At 65.2% G+C, this 22,802-nt stretch overlaps 1 protein-coding gene across 1 annotated transcript; it reads left to right on the top strand.

Annotated features, from left to right (window-relative positions):
• Positions 1-5,845: 5,845 nt before the first annotated feature.
• Positions 5,846-12,306, top strand: VSIG8 (V-set and immunoglobulin domain containing 8). Its single transcript, XM_072759723.1, has 7 exons — positions 5,846-5,894; positions 8,668-8,843; positions 9,209-9,410; positions 9,499-9,720; positions 10,258-10,377; positions 10,651-10,849; positions 11,577-12,306. The coding sequence occupies exons 1-7, from the start codon at positions 5,846-5,848 to the stop codon at positions 11,848-11,850; spliced, it is 1,242 nt and encodes a 413-aa protein (XP_072615824.1). The 3' UTR covers positions 11,851-12,306.
• Positions 12,307-22,802: the final 10,496 nt, after the last annotated feature.

Below are 22,802 nucleotides of genomic sequence, written 5' to 3' on the forward strand. Positions count from 1 at the left end.
GTGTGAGCTCGCACACCCTGGGAGACGGGGTGCTCAGCACCTCGTAAGGCAGCCCTGACACTCGGCATGTCTTCCTGCCGCTGGGACCACCCCAAACTGGGCCAGGCAACCCTTTTCCGCCCACACCCTTCGGGGGTCTTGTGCCGCCTGGCCCCCGCGGGCCTCCCCTGAGCATTGTGGGGTGGGGGGGTGTGGGAAGGAGGAAGCGGGGCGGGGGCGGAAAGCAGGGACCCTCTATCCCTCGGGTGGGGCCTCTAGGCCTCCTGGCAGCCCGGCCTCCTGGGCCGCACCGCCTCCCGCTGTCCCGGCAACGCGGAAACAAACAAATCCAGGGAGCTGGGAGTGGGGGCAGGCCCGGCGGGCTTCACGGGAGGGAGGCGGAGGCGGCCCGCTGGGGGCAGGCCAGGGCCCCGGGCACCCAGGAGGGCCGCCGCGCAGGCTGTGTTGGGGGCACCCGCCGGCACCATCAAAAGCAAATGTTATTTCAAGAGTCAACGCTGAAGTCCCACGGGACGCGTGGAGTAGTTCAGCGCGTGGGACAGGTGTGGTGCCGTCCAGCCTGAGGCCGCGCTCCGAGCCCAGCGAAGGCCCCTGGAGCGGGGGCCCCAGGGTCCAGTTCTCAAGGACCTTCCCCTCGGGTGCAGAAGCACCCGGAGCTGCCCCCTGTCCCCGCCCGAGGACTCATGACCTCTCCTGCCCTCTCGGTGCTCCCGGCACACCCTGGGCACCTCCAGAGCTGTGTAGAGGCCGCTTCCAGGGTCGGGGGCACCCCTTCCCTCGCTGCCCTCCCCCACCGGACAGGGAAGACATCCCCGGGGAGATGAGACCACAGAGGCCAGCCCATCCGTGCACCGGGGGAGGGTCTCCGGGAGGTGAGGGCCCGAATCCTCAGGGGCCCTCCATTCTTCACATTGGCAAACTCTTCACAAGGTGGCCGTTCCCTTGAACGTGCAGCAACTGGGGTTGAACCCGGCACGTGGGCTGACCTGGGAGCGGGCAGGGCCACGTGGCTCAGAGAGGGGCCCCTCTGCGCTGCTTGCCTTGGGAGTCGGGGGCCCCTCCCGGCCCCTCCCGGGGGCCCTTCTCCTGGGCTCGGGGAGCCTGAGGTGTCTGCCAGGGGCTTGGGGAGCCGCAGGTGTCAGGAGCTCTCGGCCACCAGCCCTCACCCAGGCCTCGGTCCCTAAGCCCCAGCCCATGTGTGGACCGGCCTTCTGTCACCCACCCAGCCACCCACGCTGCCTCGTCTGGACTCCACAGTCCCCCCCACACCACCTGTGCCCCCCGAGCCCCCACTCTTCTTGCCCCACCGTGGCCTCACCGGGCTGCCCCCGGCTGAGAGCTGCTGAAAGGCATCAGCCGCAGGGGCCTCTCGCTTCTCCCACCAGCCCACTGACTGGCACCTCGGGGCCCCTGCCTGTCCCCCGTGCCCACCCCTCCTGACTGTCCCCCCTGCCCACACCCCCTACCTGTCCCACCTGCCCACCCCCTCTGTCTGCCCCCCTGCCTGGCCCCTGTGCTTGCCCCCCCTTCCCATCCCCCCTACCTGCTCCCCCCTCCACTGCCTCTGCCTGCACCCCCGTCCATCCCCCCCAGTCCATCCCGCTTGCCCAACACCCTGCCCACCTCCCACCCATACCCCCTTGCCTGTCCCCCCAGCCCGCCCCTCCTGCCCTCCTGACTGTCCCCCCTGCCCACACCCTCTGCCCATCCCACCTGCCCACCCCCTCTGTACACCCCCCCCGCAACGCCCCTGCCCGCTCCCCCCTCCACCGCCCCTGCCTGCCCCCCCTTGCCTGTACCCCCCTGCCCATCTCCCCCTGCCTGTTCCCCCTGCCTGCCCCTTGCCTGTATCCCCCTGCCCATCTCACCAACCCCCCTGGCCCCCCGCCGCCCTCCCCCTCTGGCTGGCTGTGCTGGCCTCGTCCCAGGTCTTGAGCCCAGGTCTTCAGATTCTGCTCCCGTCTTAGGGCAGAAGCCAACGGAACCGCAGCTGTGGGGCATGCACGGAGGAGGGCAGCTTCCCCTGTGGACTGCAGGTGCCTCGGGGAAGGCCCGGGGCCCCTTCGGAAGGTCGCGTGCTGCCCACAGACAGCGGCCTGGGCCCTTTCTTGTCTCCAGGGCCTCGGATGAGCCATCTGGCTGCCATCCCCATCGCCCTTGCTCCCCCTGAGGCACGGACAGACCTCAGCCCGTCCCCTGAATCTGTCCAGACCTTTCTGAGACTGGAAAGAAAGCGGTGGGGACACGGGGCGTTTGTGAGTGGAGACTGGGTGGGGGGAAGAGCAGGGGGCTCCCGGGAGTGGCTGCTCTCCCTCTGCAGAGGAGGGGCCTGTGCTGTGAAGGCCCAGTGGGTACCCCAGGGCTCTCCCTCCACCACCTCCCCCCAAACCCTGCAGGGCTCAGGGCACAAGGCAAGAAGCCTGGCAGCTTCATTTATGGGCCGCAACCTGCAAGGAGGTGGCAATTAGCCCTCAGTGGGTCAAAGGAGAAGCGCAGTGTGCCGTGCCTTTTGAGGTCTGGAGGGGCCCCAGTGCGGAGGTTCCTCAGGAAGTTAAAAATAGAGCCGCCCTGAGACCCCGCAATTGCGCTGCGAGGGATTCACCCAGACACAGAGATCTGAGGGGCACCTGCACCCCAGCGTTCACAGCAGCGAGTCCACAGGAGCCAGAGTGTGGGAGGAGCCATGAGGTCCACCAACAGATGAAGGATAAAGATGTGGCCTCGATGTAGATCTAGACTATGTAGGTATTCACGGTGGAGTGTTCCTCAGCCGTCAGAAAGGACAAACGCCCACCATCTCCGTGGAGGTGGACGGAGCCGGAGGGTATTAGCGGAGCAAATAAGTCAGAGGAAGACAACGACCCCATGACCTCACTTCCATGTGGGATTTAAGACACAGCGCAGAGGACCGTAGGGGAAAGGAGGGAGTGAAGTCACCAGAGAGGGAGACGAACTGGGAGCGAGTCCTCACCATAGGGGACACACTGCGGGTCCCTGGGGGGGGAGGGGAGGCCGAGCGGGGCTCTGGGGTCCCTGGGTGACGGGCACACAGTGGGATGGGCGCTGGGTGTACAGGCAACGGATGGACTACTGGACACTGCATCTGATGTGAACGATGCACCGTATGTGGGCCAAGTGAACTTCTTTATTTAATTAATTTATGTTAAAGGTTTTATTTGTTTGACAGAGAGAGAGAGAGAGAGAGAGAGAGAGAGAGAGAGAGAGATGTGAGTGCACAGCAGGGGGGAGCGGCAGAGGAGAGGGAGCAGCAGCCTCCCGCTGAGCAGGGAGGACGACCTGGGGCTGATCCCAGAACCCCGGGGTCATGACCTGAGCCCCAGGCAGGTGCTCGACCACTGGCTGAGCCCCCTGGGAGCTGGGGCCACTTGAATTTATATTTAAAAAAAAAAAGTAGCTGTTACTTTGGAGCATCTATGCCCTCAGGCTCCCCCATGTGCGTTCCCTAGACTGCCAAACCAGGACCCTCCTCCGTGCCTGGGGGGGGGGGACCCGTCTTCGTGCGAGCCCCCCTGCTGCTGCTGCTAACTCCTGCATCCCCTCTGTGCCCCCCACTGTCACCCGGGGCGGGGGCTGGGCTGGCACGGGTTCAGGGGCGCAGCAGGACCCCCTGGGGTTGCATTTGTTAGGGGATCTGGTCGTGCAGGTGGGCTCCTGCACACCTGGAACTCCCTCCCTCCCTAGGACCCTCAAGTCACACACAGAGGTACGTCGTGGATACGACGACGACACCAGGTTGTCCTGGAGCAGAGGGATGAACATCCTGGGTGATCCGGCATTTAGCGGACAGAGACCGAGGTCCTTCTGTGTCATAAATAAAACCTCATTTTTTGGAGTCCCGGTGAATCGTCCTGCAACTCGTGTCCTACACCTGACCAGCCCGTCCTAACTCGAATCCCAAACTCACATTTAACAAATCCCAAGCTCACCCAGTGGGAGTCCCAGCCCCGCGTGGGTCTCAGCCGGGCCTCGGGTCTCCTGTGAAGGACAGCAAGCCCCAGCCCCCGCCGTACCCTGACATGGACCCCAGCCTCAGCTCCTGCTTTCCGTCTCGCCCGCTCTAGCCTCTGTTCCCCTCCGGGCCTCAAGTCCCACCTCGAGCTTGCCGGCGACCCCAGCTAGCTGAGCCAGCCTTGCACCCCAGCTCGGCAGGGGCCATCCAGGACCCAACCCACCAACCCTACCCCCGGGGGTGAAGGCACCGCATCCTTCCCTTGCTGCCCGGCCCTCGTCGTCCTGGCCCATCACTGACCCTCTGCATCTTTACCCTGTGGCCGGACCTGCTGAGCCACAGGCTCACGGGCCCTTTCCTTGGGCCCCTCTGGATTGAGAGTCAGGATGCCTGGGTATCCCTCGCGTCAGCAGGGCCGCAGCAGCACCTGCCCTTCCCGGGGTGCAGGACAATCCCATAAACCTCAAAATAAACACGGAAACGAGGATATTCATTGGTGCATCTGGCAGGTCCCAGGGCACCCTGTCATTGCAGAGAGTGCAGGGGGAGAGGTTTGGGGGGCAGAGACGCGGGGATTCCCTGTGCTTCCTGGTTGGGCTGCCCTGAGCGTGGAGCTCCTCCCACGGCTACTCCTCACCCCACCCCTGCCCTCGCTGTGCCCCCTGCCCTGGAGGCGGTGGGGGGGGGGACCTCCCCGGATTCCTCTGAGGAAGCTGAGCTGCTGGAGCCGGCCCCTTGGGACCTGATGTCCACCATCGTGTGACACGGGGCAATTGTGGGGCCTCCCCGCCAGCTCCCACCTGCCCACCCCACTGGGTGGTCCAGGTCACGGAGGCCCTGGTCTGCCTCCCTGGCACAGAAGCAAGGACACCCGGTGATCCCTGAAGCATGATGTGGGGCACATGGCATGCTCCCTTCCCTGGCCCTCCTGGCCCTGTACTCTCCAGCGTCCCCTCACCCTCCACACACCCTGGTTCCTCTCCTCCCAAGCCTCTCTGGAATGGGGCCGGTTCTGCAGGGAGATGGGGGCTAGATCCCCCCAACACCCCCGCGGCCAGGGGTCCCCTGCACTCAGGGCTGACCCCACCTCAGGTGTGGGTGGGGGACACTGCTCCCGAAGGGCACCCCTGTCCCCAGGCACCCCTCCCTCTTTCAGCTCAGGAAGCCTGACTCCCTTTGAAGGGCCAGAGGCCTGGAGGGGAGGCAGGCTGGACATTCCTGGGTCTCTTTCATGTGCCTGGGCCTTCCCTCCAGCCTCTGTCCCCTTCCCTGTGGCCCCTCCCCAGGGACCTCAACTTGGGGGGGTTCCCCGAGGGTCAGGGAGGAGCTGGCTGGCTGGGGCCTGCAGGGGAGGCTGGGCGCCCCGACCCAGGGGCTTAGTGTTAACCCTTCACGGCCTGGCTACCTCCTTCCCCAAGCCTGACTCTCCTTCCGCTTCCCCATTTCCCCCCAGGGAAGGAGGCGACAAATGAGTGGTGAGGGGAGCCCTGTGGACGCTGTGAAATGGGGCGACTGTTGTTACCCCGAGGATGGGGCCAGGAGGAAGTGCAAGTTTAAGAGGTGCCTAATTACAAGTCCCGCTGGCCGCCCTGCGCCACTCTCGGGATGGGGAAGAGCTTGGGTGAGGGCCGGGTTAATGCCTGGGTAGGCCACTCTGTCACCCCGATAATTAGGGTTCCCGGGGCTCCTCCCCAAGGCGGGGACCAGGCCCCCTCCCTCCTATAGAAATAACTCCAGCTCTGGCCCGACACTCATTGCACCTTCCTGCCACCCCGGGCAGTGTCTGGGCCCTCACCCCCCCACCTGTCCCTATACACCCACCACCACCGGCCCGGGATAGTCAGCCCCGGCGGAGGAGAAGCCAAGCCTAGAGACATGGGAGTTCGAGGAGCCTTTCACCTTCTTCTCGTGTGCCTGAGCCCAGGTATGGGGCTGGGCACCCACAGGGACGCCCACACGCCGCCGCAGGGCAGGGACAGGGCATCAAGGGGCCCGCAGCGGGGCCTGCACGCGGTCCAGACGCCCCCCGGCTGGGGTTTGCGAGGGGCCTCTCCCCAGGGCAGCCCTGCGCCTGCAGGTTTGGGCGCGTGTCTCCAATGGAGCGTATCTGTGAGCCTGTGGGGCCCACACGTGTGAGCACAAGCCGTGTGCGGGGTGCAGGCCTCACCGGAGAGCCGGGGCCTGGGGCTGAGGCGGGCGGCAGGCAGCAGCGACGCCGGGGGCGCTGATGGGGAGCCGGGAGCACCCACCCCCAGGCCTGAGCCCAGGGCGCAGAGTTGGGACAAAGGCAGGGTCGGGTGCAGTGGGAGTGGGCGCAGCAGCGGTGTTGGGGGCAGGCCCTGTGCCCTGGGAGTCCCCGGGCCCAGGACGGAGCCGGAGGAGGGCACGGCTGGGGGAGGCCTCAGGAGTCCACAGGGGGCGGTCTGGGCGGTGGGGGGCCTGGGGCTGGGGGGAGGGAGACCCCAAGGGCGACACCACTTCACCGCAGCCTGCAGAGCCCCCTCGGGACCTGGACAGGGAGGCGCTTGGCGTGGCTGTGGGAGGACAGACCCTGCGGGGCTCCAGCCCCCCACTTTGCTCTCCAGCCTGCCCCCCAGGGGGAGGGTTAGGAGCTGTGGAAGCAGCTCGAGAAGTCACAGGGGTTTCCAGGCCGAGAGTAGACACCCATGGAGGGTGTGGGTTGCGGAGGGTGCGCAGCCCCTGGGGCGCGCCCCTGTCCCCTCCTTTCCCCCCCCCCTTGCTGCCCCCTCCAGGGCTCCTGACCAGCTCTCTCTCCCACCCTGGCTTCCGCCCCTCTCCCAGCCTCTCTCCTCTCTCATGCCCGAGCACTCCTTTGGTGCCACGGTAGGAGAGACCACGGCGAGACACCAGAAACAACTTCTCAGGGGATTGTGAGGGGGTGTGGAAGGGCTAAGCCTGGGTGGAGGCTGAGAGGCTAGGACGGGGCTCCTGCAGGGCGGAGGCTCCCTCACTGGGCCTGCCCTCCTTCCCAGACCCTTCCCTGCACGCCGACCCCCTGCACGCGCCCCACCCCCCCCCCAACACAGTCCTCAGGGCTGTGGGCTGCTCTGAGCAGCACTTCCTCAGGGTGGAGCCTCTGCTCTCCGCAAGCCTGGCTCCTCCCTGGCAGTCCTCCTGCTGCCCCGGGCCCTGGCAGGGAGCCCCAGGATCCTTATCTCGGGAGCTAGTTGTCTTGGCCCCGGGGCTGGAGGAAGCAGCACCACATCCCGTTAGTGCCCCCGTGCTGGCCCTGCCAGGGCTCCTAGGGGCAGGCTCAGGGATCCCCGAGGCATTGGGGGCGTCGGAAGGGCCCTGCTGGCACCGTAGGACCACACACTGCTGCTGCAGGGAGGCCCCAGGCCTCTAGGACTGTGCGTCCTCTGGGTTAACACGCACCTGCGCTTGCGTGCGGAGGTGTCCCTGTCTGGGGGGCTAGGAGGCTGGGACTGCATGGGATACACCTGCCCTGAAGGTTCGTGGCTGTGACCACGTGTCCCTGCACCTGGGCGACACTCTCTAACCAGAACGTGGTTCCCAGAGAGATGGACAGAAGGGCCGAGTGGCCTGCGGCGCCGAGACCAGGGCTGGGTGCCCAGGGATGGGCTGGCTGTCAGGAATCCAGGAGGAGAGCGGGCCAGGCTGGGCTGCGGCGCCCGGGACAGGGAGCCTGCCTGCCCTGCTTGCCAGGTTGGGGCCCGGCACACCCCCTCCCCTCCGCCTTCCTCTTTGGGTCGAACCGGTTGGGGCTAGTGCTCGCCTGGGGCTTCAGGGTAGGGAGGGCAAGGAGCTCAGGCCTGGGCTCCCATCCTGGCCGCTCACCAGGGCTGACTCAGGGCGCCAGGGCTGCTCGCAGTGGGAGGGGCCCCACCGGGGTGAGCGAGCCAGGGTGGCTGCACCCGAGCCACACCATGGAGCCACACCGTCGCACGAGGGGCAGGACGCGGCGTCCACAACGCCGTGTCATCACGTGAGGCCCGATGGTCCTGCAGGTGCCTGCGGCCATGTGACTGGCACACGCCATCACTCACCATTGGGCACAGCCCGGCTCTGCTCATGGCGGCCCCCCTTCACGCACAGGCGCAAAGGATGGCTCAGGGCCCTGACACAGCCGGGCACACAGCCACAGACACGCACTGTCCTGCAGAGACTCACAAGCGCGTCCAGGCTTTTGCTCCTTGGGGCTGCAAAGGGACCTTAGAGGCCGTGGCTCCATCCTCCTAACTCCAGGCAGGTGCGCCTCACCTGGCCCAGACAGAGGTGCCTTTTAACGAGCCTTCTCCGGCGGGGCTTCTCCGGCGGGGCGTTTAACAACTCTGGTTGCTTCGCGTGTTCACACACACGCGCGCACACACACACGCAGCCACTATGTAAGATACCTCCTGGCTGTACGCCTGAGTATCCCCGCAGCACACCAGAGGAGCCACAAATACTCATAAGCACACGACACACGCACGTGCACGTCCTCACACACACATACACGCAAGCGTACCCAGCGGCCATACACATCCACGCAGGATTCGGATGCAATCGCAGAACACAGACGTGTGTACGCAAGCATGCACAGACACGCACAGAGACCGGTCCCTGCGTTCATGCATGCGCACGCGCTGAGCCCAGCCCCTCCCTCCCGGGGGACTCCACTGAGGGTGCAGGGGAGATGCGCTGAGGCTGACCCCGCCCCCGGCCTTCTCCCCTAGCTCTGCTGTCCGCTGTGCGGATCAACGGGGACGGCCAGGAGGTCCTGTACTTGGCAGAAGGTGACAATGTGAGGCTGGGCTGCCCCTACATTCTGGACCCTGAAGACTATGGTCCCAACGGGCTGGACATCGAGTGGATGCAGCTCAATTCAGACCCCTCACATCGGGAGAATGTGGTGAGTGCCAGGCCTGGCGTTCCCCTTCCCCTACACTTCTCGGGTCCCCCTGGGGGGCATACACCCTGCGGGGTGGGGACGAGGGCAGATAAGCAGATAATCTTGAACTTGCCCCATGGCCTCTCCGGGAACGGGGCGGCAGGGAGGAGGGCTCTGCAATCCCAAATCACAGGCCGCTTTCCCCCTCAGGGCCCAGAGGGCACGGGAGGCCTCAGGGCCGTCGTGCCCGTGCCCATCTGCTCCCACTGATTCACTACGAGGTCAGGGGTCACCACGACCATCCTTACCCTCCAGAGAGTCTCAGAGAAGCCCCGTGCGGTGCTCCCGGCGCCCGCGTCACCATTCTAGCCTTCTTCTCTCCACAGTTCCTTAGTTACCAGGACAAGAGGATCAACCACGGCAACCTCCCCCACCTGCAGCAGAGGGTCCGCTTTGCAGCCTCGGACCCCAGTCAGTACGACGCATCCATCAACCTCATGAACCTGCAGGTGTCGGACACAGCCACCTATGAGTGCAGGGTGAAGAAGACCACCATGGCCAGCCGGAAGGTCATCGTCACCGTCCAAGGTACGGCCGGGCGCCACCGGGCGCCCCCTGCCCGGACTTCCGAGCCTCTTGGCTGTGCCCTGGCTCACACTCGGCCCGTTCTCTGCAGCGCGGCCTGCGGTGCCCATGTGCTGGTCCGAGGGCCACATGACCCGCGGCAATGACGTGGTGCTGAAGTGCTTTGCCAACGGGGGCACCCCGCCTCTCTCCTACAAGTGGGCCAAGATCAGCGGGCACACCCACCCCTACCGCGCCGGCTCCTACCACTCCCAGCACAGCTTCCACTCGGAGCTCTCCTACCAGGAGTCCTTCCACAGCTCCCTGAACCAAGGTGGGACTGAGCAGCGGGCCGGGCGGGGGGCCGAGGAGGGAGAGAGGGGGTCAGAGGCAGAGACTAAGAGCGAGGCCGGAGCCCCGGCTGCACCACTGCTGGCGGCAAGACCCGGGCAGGCGGCTGCATGTCCCTGTGCCTTGGCTGCCTCACACCCGAGAGAAATTACACCGTGTGAGGGCTCCGTGGGACGAGGCGTGGGAGGCAGCTGGCACGGGGACGAGCGGGGTGGTGCTCACAACTGAGCAGATCGCATCAGAGCTGGGGGGGGGAGGCCCTTTAGATTCCTCTGGCCCAACCTTGTCCTCACAGTGCAGAGAAGGACAGCGAGGCCCGGGGAGGGAACAGCTTTCCCTAAGGTCGCAGAGGGAACGAATGCTGCCTCTGCCTGGAGAGTGGGGCGGATCTGTGTGTGTGTGTGTGCACACATGCGCTGCACGAGCATACACCCTCCCTCCTTCCGCCCCCCCTGCAGGGGACTAGGCCGGGCCCTGAGTCCGGGCCTCGCCACAGCCCCCGGTGCTCCTTCAGTTTCAGGTCTGAACAATGGGGACCTGCTGCTGAAAGACATCTCGAGCGAGGATAATGGGCTCTATCAGTGCACAGTGGCCAACCACGTGGGCTACAGTGTGTGCGTGGTGGAGGTGAAGGTCTCAGGTAGGTGCGGGGGCAGTGCCCCTGGGGGCCCCGGGACCCAGAGGGCGCGGCTGGAGGAAGCTGGGCTGTACCTGCAGCCTCCGGGGCTCTGCTCCTCACCCCCACAGGGCCTAAGGCTCAGCTAGGGCAGGCCCTGGGAGAAACGTGCCCGTGCATGTCCCGTCCTTCCTCACGGGGTGTCCCAGGGCCCCGAGATCCTGGGGCCGGGGATGGGGGGGCCTTGGTCTCCCACAGAGGAGCTGCCCGCACCTGACTGTCCGCTTCTCTCCACAGACTCCCGGCGCATAGGCATGATCATAGGCGCAGTGCTGGGCTCTCTGCTCATGCTGGGCTGTCTGCTGGTGGGCATCTGGGGGCTCGTCTGCTGCTGCTGCGGGGGCGCCGGGGCCGGCGGCGCCCGCGGTGCCTTCGGCTACAGCAACGGCGGCGGGGTCGGCGGCGGGGCCTGCGGCGACTTGGCTAGTGAAATCAGGTAAAACCTGATGCATGCTGCATGCTGCCAAGCGGCGGGGACCGGCGCCCTGCCCCTCCTCACCCCTGCCCGCCACCCCCACCCTGCCCGCCATCGCCAGGAGTGCTGGGACCGCAGCATGTCGTCGGGGCTCCTCTGTCCCCCTCCCGCGCCAGTCTTCACCTCCACTCCCCTGCCCTCCGTTTCCTCCTGTCTGTGCGCCTGCCTTTTTGTCCTGTGTAGACTGTAAGCTCCTGGAGGGCAGGGCCCGTGTTTCCGCGTGTCTTCCCTTGTCTCGCGCCGGTGACAATTCTGGACACGCTTACTTGAGAAGAGTCTGTAGTGAGGATAGTGCTAATAACTTACATTAGGAACCAACTAGAAATAAAACTAGGACAAGACTAGTCGTGCTAATGGCTGCAGTGCCCTGGGGACGAGGACGAGCTGGAGCAGGAGGTGGAGGGGCAGAGGTCAGGAGAAGAGGGAGCGAGAGGGCCGGTTGGTGCTAGCGAAGGACAGAAGGACAGGTAAGGCGAAGGACACAAGGACAGGTAAGGCGGCTCCTCCGGGTCCCCCCTCCCTCCCCGCGGGGCGGGCGGGGGCACCCGCGGGGCAGGCCTGGGGGAGGCGGGGGCAGGTGCAGGTGCAGGCGCGGAGGCCGGGGCGCAGGCGGGGAGGCGGGTCCGCCAGGCCGTGCCCACGCCGCGCCCCGGGAGCGCCCTCACCCGCCCGCCTGTTGTTTCCACAGAGAGGACGCCGAGGCGCCCGGGTGCAAGGCCGGCGGGCGCGGCCGCAGCGTCTCCCACCTGCTGGGGTACCCGCCGCAGACCGTCAGCCGCTCCCTGCGCCGCAAGTTCGCGCCCCCGCCCTGCGGCGGCCCCGAGGACGTGGCCCTGGCGCCCTGCGCCGCCGCCGCCTGCGAAGCGGGCCCCTCCCCGGTCTACGTCAAGGTCAAGAGCGCCGAGCCCGCCGACCGCGCCGAGGGGCCCGGGCAGCAGCGCACCGACGGCCTCCTGGTGTGAGCGCGGCCGCCCGCCTGGGGATGCGCTCGGCTGGTCGCTGGGGATGCGCTCGGCTCGGCCACCGCTGGGGATGCGCTCAGCTCCGCCGCCGCGTACGCCCGGGCCGCCAGGCCTCCCCAGGACTCCGGGCCTCCCCGGGCCTCCCTGATCCTCCGAGCCTCCCCAGGACAACGGGCCATCCCAAGACTCCGGGCCTCCCCAGGACAACGGGCCTCCCCGGGCCTCCCTGAGCCTCCGGGCCTCCGGGCCTCCCCGGGCGTCAGGGCGCCTCCCCGGGGCCCGCGCGGGAGTCAGCGCACCTGCCGGGGCGGGAGCGCCGCGGGGACGGGGACGGGGACGGGGGCGGGGCGCAGGGGGAGCGCGGGCGCGCGGCCGAGGGCCCGGGGCGGGAGCGCGGGCGGGTGGGGACCCGCTGGTGGCGGAGCGAGCCGAGCTCCCCGGGGCAGTGTTAGCACAATAAAGCACCTGTAAGACCTCAGACCGCGCTGGCTGCTGTGCTTCCGCCCGCCCCTCACCGCCGCGGCCACTGCCCGGCGCGCCCCCGCCCCCAAGGCGGACGAGGAGAACCGGGGCGCTGCCCGCAGGACCTCCCCAAGGCTCCAGGCCCTCCTCCGCGCTCTTCCTCCTCCCTCCCGGGGGTGGGGGGTGTAGGCCTTCCTTCTCCACCGCCGGGAAGGGTTTGGAGTCACACCCTGGGGTAGAAAGACCTTCCAGGGCATCTAACGCAGCTGCCCCCGCACCCCCGCCCCCGTTTAGTGGAGAGGGGGCGCCCATGAGATGCCCGGCGCTCTCCAGGATTTGGTCTTCTGCAATCCCTGCTGTCGTCCTGGGAAGCCCAGCCCCGTCTTCCTGCACAGATGAAGACCCCGGGGCCTGAGGGATGGATGCCTTGAGCAAGGCCGCGAAGGTAATAAGGCAGGTGTTGGCTGATGCCCACGTGTTGGGCGTGTTCGACTCCAGGAGGACGCCAGGCTGTTTCTCTGGTGTTTGGGTTCCTCCTCCCGCGGGCCTGGCAAAGGGTGAGGCCGCAACCCCTCGCCGCAACTCCTCACCGACCTCCAACAGCAGCTGCGTCCTAGAGCTCTGGCCCCAGCTGCCACAGAGATGTTTCTTCTCTGGAATCCAGTTTTGGTGGCCGAGGGCTTCTATCCCTCCGTCCCAGCTCTCCTGTCAGGGAGCCCTAAGCATCACATTCCAGGTCCGCTGCCTTTAGGGGACCAAGCAGTTGTAGTCCCCATGGGGCGGCCGCAACAGGTGGCAGGTGGCGGTGGGCCCGGCCTGGGGGCGGAGGGTCTCCTGGAGACTGTGGATCTGCCCGCGGCCGCCTGGCCACCTGCCCGCTGACAGTGCCTCTCTGCCCCTCTGCCCCTCGAGGCCTCCGGTGCTCTGTGCTCCTTCCCTGGAACTGCGGGACGTGTGGGCAATGGGTGGACCTCAAGGTACCCGGGTTTCCAGTTTCTACACCCGGAAGGCCCCAAACCCCTGCCTGCTTACACACAACCGCGGGGCCCTCTGGTCGGCTTTCTCCTGGGAGGAGTAGGACAGAGAGCGGAGAGGGAGCCAGGCCGGAAGCCCGGGGGTGGCGGGGGTTCTCGGGGCTGGGCGGGGTACAGGGGTAAGGGGTCGGCTGGTGAGGGGAGCAGAGGACTGCAGGAGCCATCTGTCCCCTCGCTGTGTTTGGACACATTTATGAGCATCTGGAGGGGGACCTGCTTGCAGATAGCTGCATTTTCGGCAGGCACCGGGCCTGGCACGCTGAGGGAGAACCCTCCGGCAGGGGACTGTACGGGATGACACGGGGAGGCCTCCCAGGCCGGGAGCCTCCAGTTCAGCCTCCTGGACGGCTGAGGGAGGGCCTGCCAGCCAGCTGGCTGTCAAAGTGGCGTTGAGCGACATCACCGTCCCCGTTCCGGGAACCCGGGGTCCGTGCTCCCACAGCCTTCATGCGGAGGCTGAGCACACAAGGACACGCAGAGTTCGCTAAAAAGCCATAAAAAAGATTTCAGAGAGGCTCTGGGAACGGCTCCCAGCAGGACGACTCCACGCACCCTGGGAAGTCCACGGGAGTCAATGACCTCCAGCCCTGGCTCGGTCAGTCGAGTGTCCGGCTCTTGATTTCAGCTCAGGTCGCGATTGCAGGGCTGTGGGATGGAGTCCCGCGTCTGGCTGAGTGTAGAGTCTGCTTAAGATTCTCTCTTCCTCTCTCTCTGTCCCTCCCCCGCATTGCACGCTCTCTCTCTCTCAAAAAAAAAAAAAAAAAAAGGGAACCTTAGTAAAATAATCAGGAAGTGATGAGTTTTCAGTACGCAGCTCTTTCGTTTTACTATAATTTAATTGCAAATTCACAGAAATGCATCTTTTATAACAGCCGTGTTTCACAATGGGCTCGTAAATGTTAGGCGGGCCGTGTCAGCAGGCGGGCACACCGTAGGCTCTGTGCACAGCCGCTGCCCCCGGGGGAGCGGGAACCCCAAGTACAGTCCCGAGTCCTCGCTGGTTTCCGTGGAGATGCCAGCAGCACCGAGTCCCTTGCCTCCATTCTGCGGCCTTCCGCGCCTCTCCCTGGCCTCGCTCCTCTGCTCGCCGGGACACTGGATAATCTGTGTGTCCTTGGTCGCCATCAGACCCCCAGTGCGGCAGCCACAGGATTCCTGTGGCCTGGTCTCCTGGGACAGCCCGGGAGATCTAGTCAAGAGACACGGAGGCCTTCCTGACTCGGTTTCTCCTGAGTCTCTCTCAGGTTATAGGAAGTCATCCTCTTCTTTTAAGCCCCCAATTTTCAAGACGCGAGCGGCATGGATTCCCAGGGAATTTTCTTCTCCCATCAGAGGAACGACCAGCATCACGCGGCCCGATTCCACTGCAGTTGCTCTAGACCCACGGACTCTGGTGGCGACTGTGGGAGGGGTTGGCGGTTTTTCCTGCTTCCCTGGAAACCAAGGGGTTTTGAGAAGTGCACAGTCACTGGAGGCGGTGAACTGCTCCGAACTGTAGCTCTGTCCCCTGTGCTCCCCGGGGGACGTCCTGGGAGAGCCCTGCTTGCAGCTTACACTCTGCACCCAGCCCCTCTGGCCAGGCCTCCCTCATTGGCTCCTGGTGGGTGGACACCAAGCCGATGCCAGGCAGTCCTTGCGGTGGGATCAGGAGGGACAAGCAGGAGGGAAAAGCCTAGAGGGAGGCGGGGTGGGTCCCCCAGGGAGGCGTGGGCCAGGCAGTCTGGGCCACCCCGAAGCCGCCCTCCTGCGTGCGCTCAAGGGGACGGGCTGGGACACTCCCTGCCAGGGCACCGACCAGGTCAGGACACCGGGCAACACCGGCCAGCTCGTTTCTACCGGCGCTGAGTCCAGGTGGTGATGATAAAAGAAGGAAAGGCCAGGAGAGGAAAGCTCGTGATTCCTATTTGGGGGGTAGCCGTGTTCACACGTGCGAAGGACAGGACCTCAGTCCTGGAGACCCGCAGGCCTGAGCTCGTAGGTGTATAAACCCAAAGCCGCAGCTTCTGTGTCCGTGAAATGAAATCGTGGTCGGGCTATTTGGTGTGAAGGCTCCCCAGGCCCCGGCCATCAGGTGTCACGGTCCCGGCAAGAGGGCAGGCGCCGCCCGACGTGTCACCACGGGCGGGTGGCAGGCCCAGGACGGAAGGCCATGAATGAGGCCTTGAGACTGAACTTGGGACTGACCCACCATCTGGGGGAGGAGGTGGGGAGCCCAGCCAGCAGCAAATAGGGCAGCCATTGGGGAGCCAGGCCTCGGCGTTAGTACTGCTCATTAGGGACCTCATTAGGGACCTCATTAGGGATGGCAGCGCTCCTGACAACAGGAAGCACAGGAAGGCAGGCTGAGCAGCCTCCCCATACCCCACCTGCCCCCCTGTGCCCTTTCTCGTCCCCCCACTTGCTCCGAGCTGCTCAGGCCCACCGTGGCGCCCCCTGGAGCCCGACCTGGCCGGTGCCTCCCCAGTGTGCACCCCCGGGGTGCAGTCCCTGCTGCGGGGTCCCACCCTCCCCGCAAAGCTGAGCATCGGCCCTCCCAGCAGGGGCCCTGGCCATTTTCTTAAACAGTTTTGGGAGAATCAGTTCAGTCTTGGACCTGAGCTCCTTCAGCTCCAGGCAGGCCACCCTCACCCCCCTCAGGGGCACCTGAGGCCTCTGGCCCCTCCCCGCAGGGCCTCCCCTATAGGCTCCTGGCTCCTCCTCCCTGGCCTGCAGCCCCACCTGGCCTCAGCCCTTCCCCACCTGGCCTCAGGGCTTCCCGGGCACTCCCTGCCGCCTCCTCTTTCTTTCTCCCCTCCTCCCCCTCCTTCTGCCCAACCCCTCCCCGCCCCCACCCCTGCCCCTGCCTTCCCCCCTCCCGTCCCCTCCCCTCCCCCCTCCCCCCTCTGCCAGTCCTCTCCTTCCGACCTTCCCCCTCTCTCTCCCTACCTCCCCCCTCTCTCTCTCCTCCCCTCTCTCCTTCCCTCTCTCTGCTCTCTCATCAGTCTTCAGAGGCAGCCGGACCACATCTGGTTCTATCGCCCCCCAGCTCTGGAGGCTCGACTGTGCTCCCAGAGAAGGGGAAGGGGTGTTGCTTGGTCGTCTCTGGGGGGTCCTGCTGCCCTCCATGTCCCTCACACGGGCTTCCCCCTAGGACAGGGCCGGGTCACCCCCCTTCTCAGTACCCCTCCCTCCCAGAGCTCAGTCTCTCCATGAGCTCACCTTCCTTCCCTAGTGTGTTGGATAAAGATCTGTTACTCTCCCCCAACTTGGGTGCCACCTCCGACCCACAGCTGTGATGGCCCTGGCGGCACGTGGCGGAAGAAGTCCCACAAATCCCCCCCAAATCTTCCCAAAGTGGGAATGACCCAGCAGCTAGTGAGCGGGTCTGGGAGGCCCTGGGAGGAGCCCCTGCTGCTGCAGGCGTCGACCGGCCGGGCCCTCCTGGACGGGTGCTGGTCCCCGCCTCGACCATCGACCATCGGGCCTCTGGGAGCTCCTCCCCGTACAGCGGGGCCTTCCCTGGTAGGCGGTTGCGGGGCTTGCGGGGCTTGGGAGGTGCGTGCTGGGGTCCTCGCCATCAGCACAATTGCTCTTGTAATGTGGCTCCTGGGCGGGGGCAGGGGGGCTGGCTTCCGGGACTCGAGCAGTGGGCGGTCCCCTCCCCAGCTCTCCACCGGCCCCCCGAGTCCATATGCCCCGGGCACCCGCCCTCACCGTCTGTGGGCGTTCAGCGGGCCCCACGGCGCCCCACGGCACCCACCATCACGTCCCCTGTGTCCAGCGTGTCCGCAGTCAGCGGGCTCTAGCCCTGTCCGTGCGGCATCTGCCACTCCTGCCCCCTCAGCCCCCAGCCCCACTGGGCTCCCCGCTGCCTCCTGTCCGCCCACCTTGTTCTGGGCGCCAGAGTTGCACGTGCATCTGCTATAGCCCGAGCCTCCCCTCCTGTAGAGCTGAGGCCCAGGTCCTTACCCACCCGCCTCTCCACCCTGCCTGGGCCTCGGGGCCCCACCCCAGGGCCCTTCTGCCCCTGTCCTCCACCCCCGGCCCAGCCTGACCACTCGGGCTCTGGCTTCTGGAATGAACGGTGCAGGGGCTCAGGCGCCCCCCAGGCTTCCCCGCGGCTGCCCACCCCCCCCCCCCCCGCCCCGTCTCTGTCTCTCTCAGGTCTGTTCCTCCGGCTCGTGGAGCCCTAGTGACGGCTGAGGCCTGCGCCCACGCTCCTGATTGCCCTCCCCTGTCTTGTTCTTAAGCCCCGAGGGTGCGTCCCCTGGGGCCCCCACCCTGCAGCTCCGCGGGGACACACAGGGGCTTTTGTGTCGCTCATGCACCCAAGGTGCCAGGGGTGCCCAGCACACAGGAGGCGCCCCACACACTCTGTTTCAAAGACTAAAAGAGGATGGGGGAGCCGGGCAGGCTGAGCAGGTGCTGGAGGGGCTGGGAGGAGAGTGGGGAGCGGCCTGCCTCCCCCTGGGCCACTGTGGGCCCCCTCAGAGGCCCGGCGGGTGGTCTGAGCCTGGAAGGGAGCCACGCAGAAGTAAAATCTCCCAGCCTGACACTCCCAGCCTCCTCGGCAGAGGCGGGCGCATCTGACAACGGCCCCTTGACCCCCTTGTCGCTCACCTGCAGGCCGCCTCCCTGCCCCGCCTGGCATCAACCACTTCCTTCATGAATGTACTTTGGCCGGGCACCTCCTGTGTGTCGGTGGTAGGATGGGGTATTGAATCGGACCCTTCTAGATGCTTCCAGACTCCCTAGGGACACCATTAACACCCTCTGTTTGGAAAAATTACCCAATAATGCTCATGACAGTTGATTCAGCTTCCTGCAAGGCTGGGGTAGTTGGTGCCCCCGGGGTCACTCACAGGGAGGTCCTGGGAGGGGGGCATCAGGGCTGGCTTTGGAGCTTGGGGTGGAGGGCAGGACCTCCCTGAGGTGTGGGAAGAGCCTGGAAGACCGAGTGCAGGGCGGCGTCAGGTTCGGGCCAGATGCGAGCTGGGCCTCTGTGGGGCGGAGGGTGTGGGGTCGGGGTCGGGCTGCTGAGCCCAGTGCTTTCCAGCATAAGGGGGGGCAAGGTGGGGATCCCTGGGTGGCGCAGCGGTTTGGCGCCTGCCTTTGGCCCGGGGCGCGATCCTGGAGACCCGGGATCGGGTCCCACGTCGGGCTCCCGGTACATGGAGCCTGCTTCTCCTTCCACCTGTGTCTCTGCCTCTCTCTCTCTCTCCCTCTGTGACTATCATAAATAAATAAATAATTTAAAAAAATTTATTAAAAAAAAAAAAAAAGGGGGGGGCAAGGTGAGCGTGTCCCCCGGGGTGCGCGCCAGAGAGGTGGGTGTGGGTGAGCACGCACGGGTGTTCCCTCCCCCGTCCCGGCAGGCGGACGGGTCTCATTTCTCCTGCTGGGAAGTGTCCAGTGAGGCCCATCCGTCAAGTTCTCGGCCTGCTGTCCCCTCTCCCTGCCCCCGGCCCCGGCACGACAGGTGCGGCCCTCATCTCAGGGCTGTGAGGGACCAGGAGGGGCCCTGAGGCAGAGGTGGCTGGGTGGTGGGGACTGTGCGTGTCCTTCAAGCTGGCTGGTTGGATGACCCCTGGGAGGCCGCGTCGGAGGGGGTAGGATGTCCACCCGGGTCAGCAGTGGCCTCGAGGTAGGGGCTACAGCTGACTGCCGGTACCCGGGGTGGCCTGACTCACGCTACCCCCCACTCTCTGCCCGGCGCCCCTGCCCCATCCCCGCGGCCAGCTGTCCCTGGGGTCGTCCCTGCCCCATCCCCATGACCAGCTGTCCCCGGGCCCAGCTCCCGCACCCCGTCCCGGTCCCCTGCTCCATCCACTCTCCACCAGGCCACCCGGGGGAGCTTTAGAACATGCAGGTCTGCTGGTGGACTGACCCCTGCAGCCGCTGCCGCCGCCTCCCGCAACCCCCTCGTTAGCCTCTGGCCCGGATCTGCAGGGCTTTGGGTGGCTCAGTCCTCGGCCGCAGCCTCCGGCTCTGCTGTCTCCTCCGTCCCGGCAGGTCTCAGAGGAGGCCGGCTCGGTGCTGCCTGGGGCCAGCTCTCCTTCCTCCCTCCTCGTCCTCGCTTGCCCAGATTTCTGGTTCTCTTTCTCTTCCGAGTTTAGCACAGGCCTAGGGACGTCTTCCATCTATTTGTCTAGTGTCCGCCTCTCCCGACCAGACGGCCAGCCTCCTGGGTGCAGGGCCCCCACCCGTCTCGCCCACAGCTGTGCTCCCAGGGTCTGGCACATGCTGCCCGCGTGTGACCAATGCGCTGCCGGTGACTGTGGGGACAGGCTGCTCAGTCCTCCAGGACCCCGGGGCCTGCTGTCACTGTCTGGTCCAGACCCACTCCCCGGTGCTGCTTCGGAGCTGCAGGGACCACTGGGTGCCTGCCCTGCATCATGGGGGCGGGTCTCGGGGCCAAGAGGTGGGTGGTGGGAAGCAGGGTAAAGTCCAGGGCTGGGGGCGGAGGGGGCTCATTTACGTGTGGCCCTAACACGTGCGATGCTAAATCAAGCTGACCATTTGCTACACAAAACACGTCCTGCCCTCCGACTTGGACAAATACAAGTTCAAAATGCCCTGGAAGGCCGGGTCTGGATTCAGAAATCTTGACTCTTCGGGGTTTCGGAGCAGAGCTTGGTTTCACGGGAAGAACAGGCCCGAGGGCGGCCCCTTCCCTTCTTGCCCACAGCTCCGTCCCACACTGTGAAGGGCTTGCCCACTCGTGTGGCAGCCCGGCTCCATGTGTGGGCTCCCCACTGACCCCCAAAGCTGCCCTCAGACGTAGGGGCGCAGCCACTGGCTCCTTGGTCCATCTTCGGGAGGATGAACAGAAAAGGGCTTGCACAGGTCCCAGATTCCCATTTGGACGGAGAACTGTATTCTGGATTCCCGGAGGGTGTTCTAGAAGGGCCAGAGTGAGTGAGCTCCAGGGGGATGCACCCTCGGCTCCTTGCCTGCAGAGGAGAGTCACAGCAGGCTTGCCGGGGTGGAAGGGTGACACCAGCTGCTCCCGTGGCCTCTGGGAGTAACTGGACACGGAACAGACCAGCGGACATCCTGCTGTATCTGTGCTTGTCCCATGCAACCCCCGGAAGAATGAACCCTCCAGTGACTGAGCCCGGAGCTGGCTGAGGCTCTAGCAGGTGACCCTGGCCTTCTGGGTGAGTCATGGGTGAGAGCTCTACGGCTCCTCCTGACTGCTGTCCCTCTGCTGTGCCACCCGGACGGGAAGCTATAGACAACCTGCCAGCCCAGGCACCAGTCACCCCAAAGCCTGGTGCTGCTCTGGGCGGCCTGCCCCCGGAATCCACGGGTCCGAGCTTCTTCAGTCCCTGCTGGCTGAAGCTTTACTCCCAGCCGGGGTCTCTGCCCCTTTTGTCGCTTCCTTTGGGGCCCGACTGGCCCTCTGTGGGGACAGGCCAGGAGATGCCTTTGAGCACACGCTGGGGGCCATATTACGGTTTATGGTTTACTCCCTGGAATCAATCGGTTGTTGCATTGCCTCCCCGCTGGGCTGCAAGCTCGTTGGGGGCAGGGGTTGGGACGCCACTACTCAGACTTCCCCACGTCCCAGTGGGTTCTGGCACAGAAGGGGACCAGCAGGCGAGCAGTCAAGAGCAGTCAACGCCTACTGACTGAACAGATAAATGCATTTCGTTCCCTACAGATTCTGGCTCAAACTTCCTCTTTGTCCTTTCTTTTGTTAAACCTGTACCCCTTCCTACAAGATGCCTTGCAACTCTTCTCCACCCCCAAGAGGGAGGATCCTTGAGCCCCGCCAGGCCCCATCAAGCTCAATCTGTTTGCTGGCAGTGTTAATCTTCAGGGAGCCGCGTGGGCGCAGAAACAGGACACATTTCTTCCATGGTGGCCCTGAGGATGTTGTAATCCCAAGGCCACGTGGCTTTGTCCTTTCTGAGCCCCGGTTCACCACTGTTTTCTTTGGTCCTCGGAGCACTATGGACTGAATGTCTGTATCGCACCCAAAATTCATGTGCTGAAACCTAATTCCCAAAGCGATGGTGTTTGGAGGTGGGGCCTTTGAGGGGAGACGAGGTCCTGAGGGTGGAGCCTCGTGAGCCCCTCAGCAGAGGCCCCCCCAGAGCCCCCTCACCTCCACCACCACGCGAGGGCCCCGTGGGTAGGTGGCCATCCCTCCCTGAACCCGGAAGCCGGCTGGGCTCTCACCCGACACCAAATCTGCGGGTGCCTTGACCTTAGGTTTTCCAGCCTCCAGAACCACGGGCAGTAAATCCCTGTCGTGTACCAGCCACCAGGACTGCGGTAGCTACCTACGGCTTTCTAAAAATGTCCTTCTTTTGCTTTAATTAAAATCAGAGTTGGTTTCTGTTCTTTGCATCCAGAGAGCTCCGATGCCAAGGTTTTCACATTATTCTTAGATATTCTGAAGCACGTGATTGCTTCAGCAGCCACAGGTACTCTTTTGGCTTATTCGGCTGATGTCCTGTTGGTTCGTGCATTCCGGGAGGTAGTATTAGGACTTTCCGCCCATCTCTCCTTTTCGGTCCCGATACAGCCCCCGAGCAGCGCGCCCACGACAGGACAGTTCCTCGTCCGCGGAAGGCCGCTCCTTCCGTCGGCCTCCTGGACTCTGCCGTCACCTGTTCTTTCTGTCCTGGCTTTGTACTTAGTTTGTGATGTGGGGAGGAAGTTACGGGTCATCTGGGGCCGGCGTGGCTAACAGGTTTCGTCTTGGCCCCCGACCTCAATCAACTGGACGGAGTCACTTGAGCGTTGCGCGGCCCGTAGACTCCGCGGGAAGAGTGTGTCATAAGGACTCATGCACGCCCGACACGGTCCAGAGGGCAGACGGCTGTGCACAAGCACCCGTATTTGTTCTTCCTGGTCGAATGCAGCTTCCCACCCGCCAGGAGGAGCCTCAGGTCTGTGGGATTGCTCCAGGATGGTCTCTGCTGGAACCACTGGGCGGAACAGCTCACGTCCCATCAGGTCCCCCATCTGTCAGGAAGGTCTCCCGGCCCGATGGCGCAGGGACGGGCCGCGCAGGGGGGATAAACCCAGGCCCACGCCGCCTCTGCTGCCGCCGGTTATGCGACTCCAGGAGTGACACTGTCCCTGGGCTCGGCTCTCTCTCCACCAGCGAAATGAGAAACTTGAACTGAGAAACCACAAGATTTCCTTCCAGCTCGGAGATCCCGTCGCCTGCCTCCCGGGGTCGCGTTCCCGTGGTCTCAGTCCCTCGGCCTGGTGACGGGGGAGCCCTCCCAACCACCGAGGGCCTTCGCAGTCTTCTGTTCTAGGCTCAATATGGCCAGTGTCTTTAATCATCTCTCACAGGATAAGGTTCTAGCCCCGCCGCCACAGGAGCCCTTCTCTCTTCAATCCTCCGGTCATCGACGGGTCCTGGAAGCGCGGCTCCTGGGAGCGGCTGGGGGTGCAGCGGGGGCTCCCCTGCTGCTGACCCGCGTGCTCAGCCTCCTCCCACCTCCCGGCCGG

This window comes from Vulpes vulpes, chromosome 5 (assembly GCF_048418805.1).
Source record: "Vulpes vulpes isolate BD-2025 chromosome 5, VulVul3, whole genome shotgun sequence".
Classification (NCBI taxonomy): Eukaryota; Metazoa; Chordata; class Mammalia; order Carnivora; family Canidae; genus Vulpes; species Vulpes vulpes.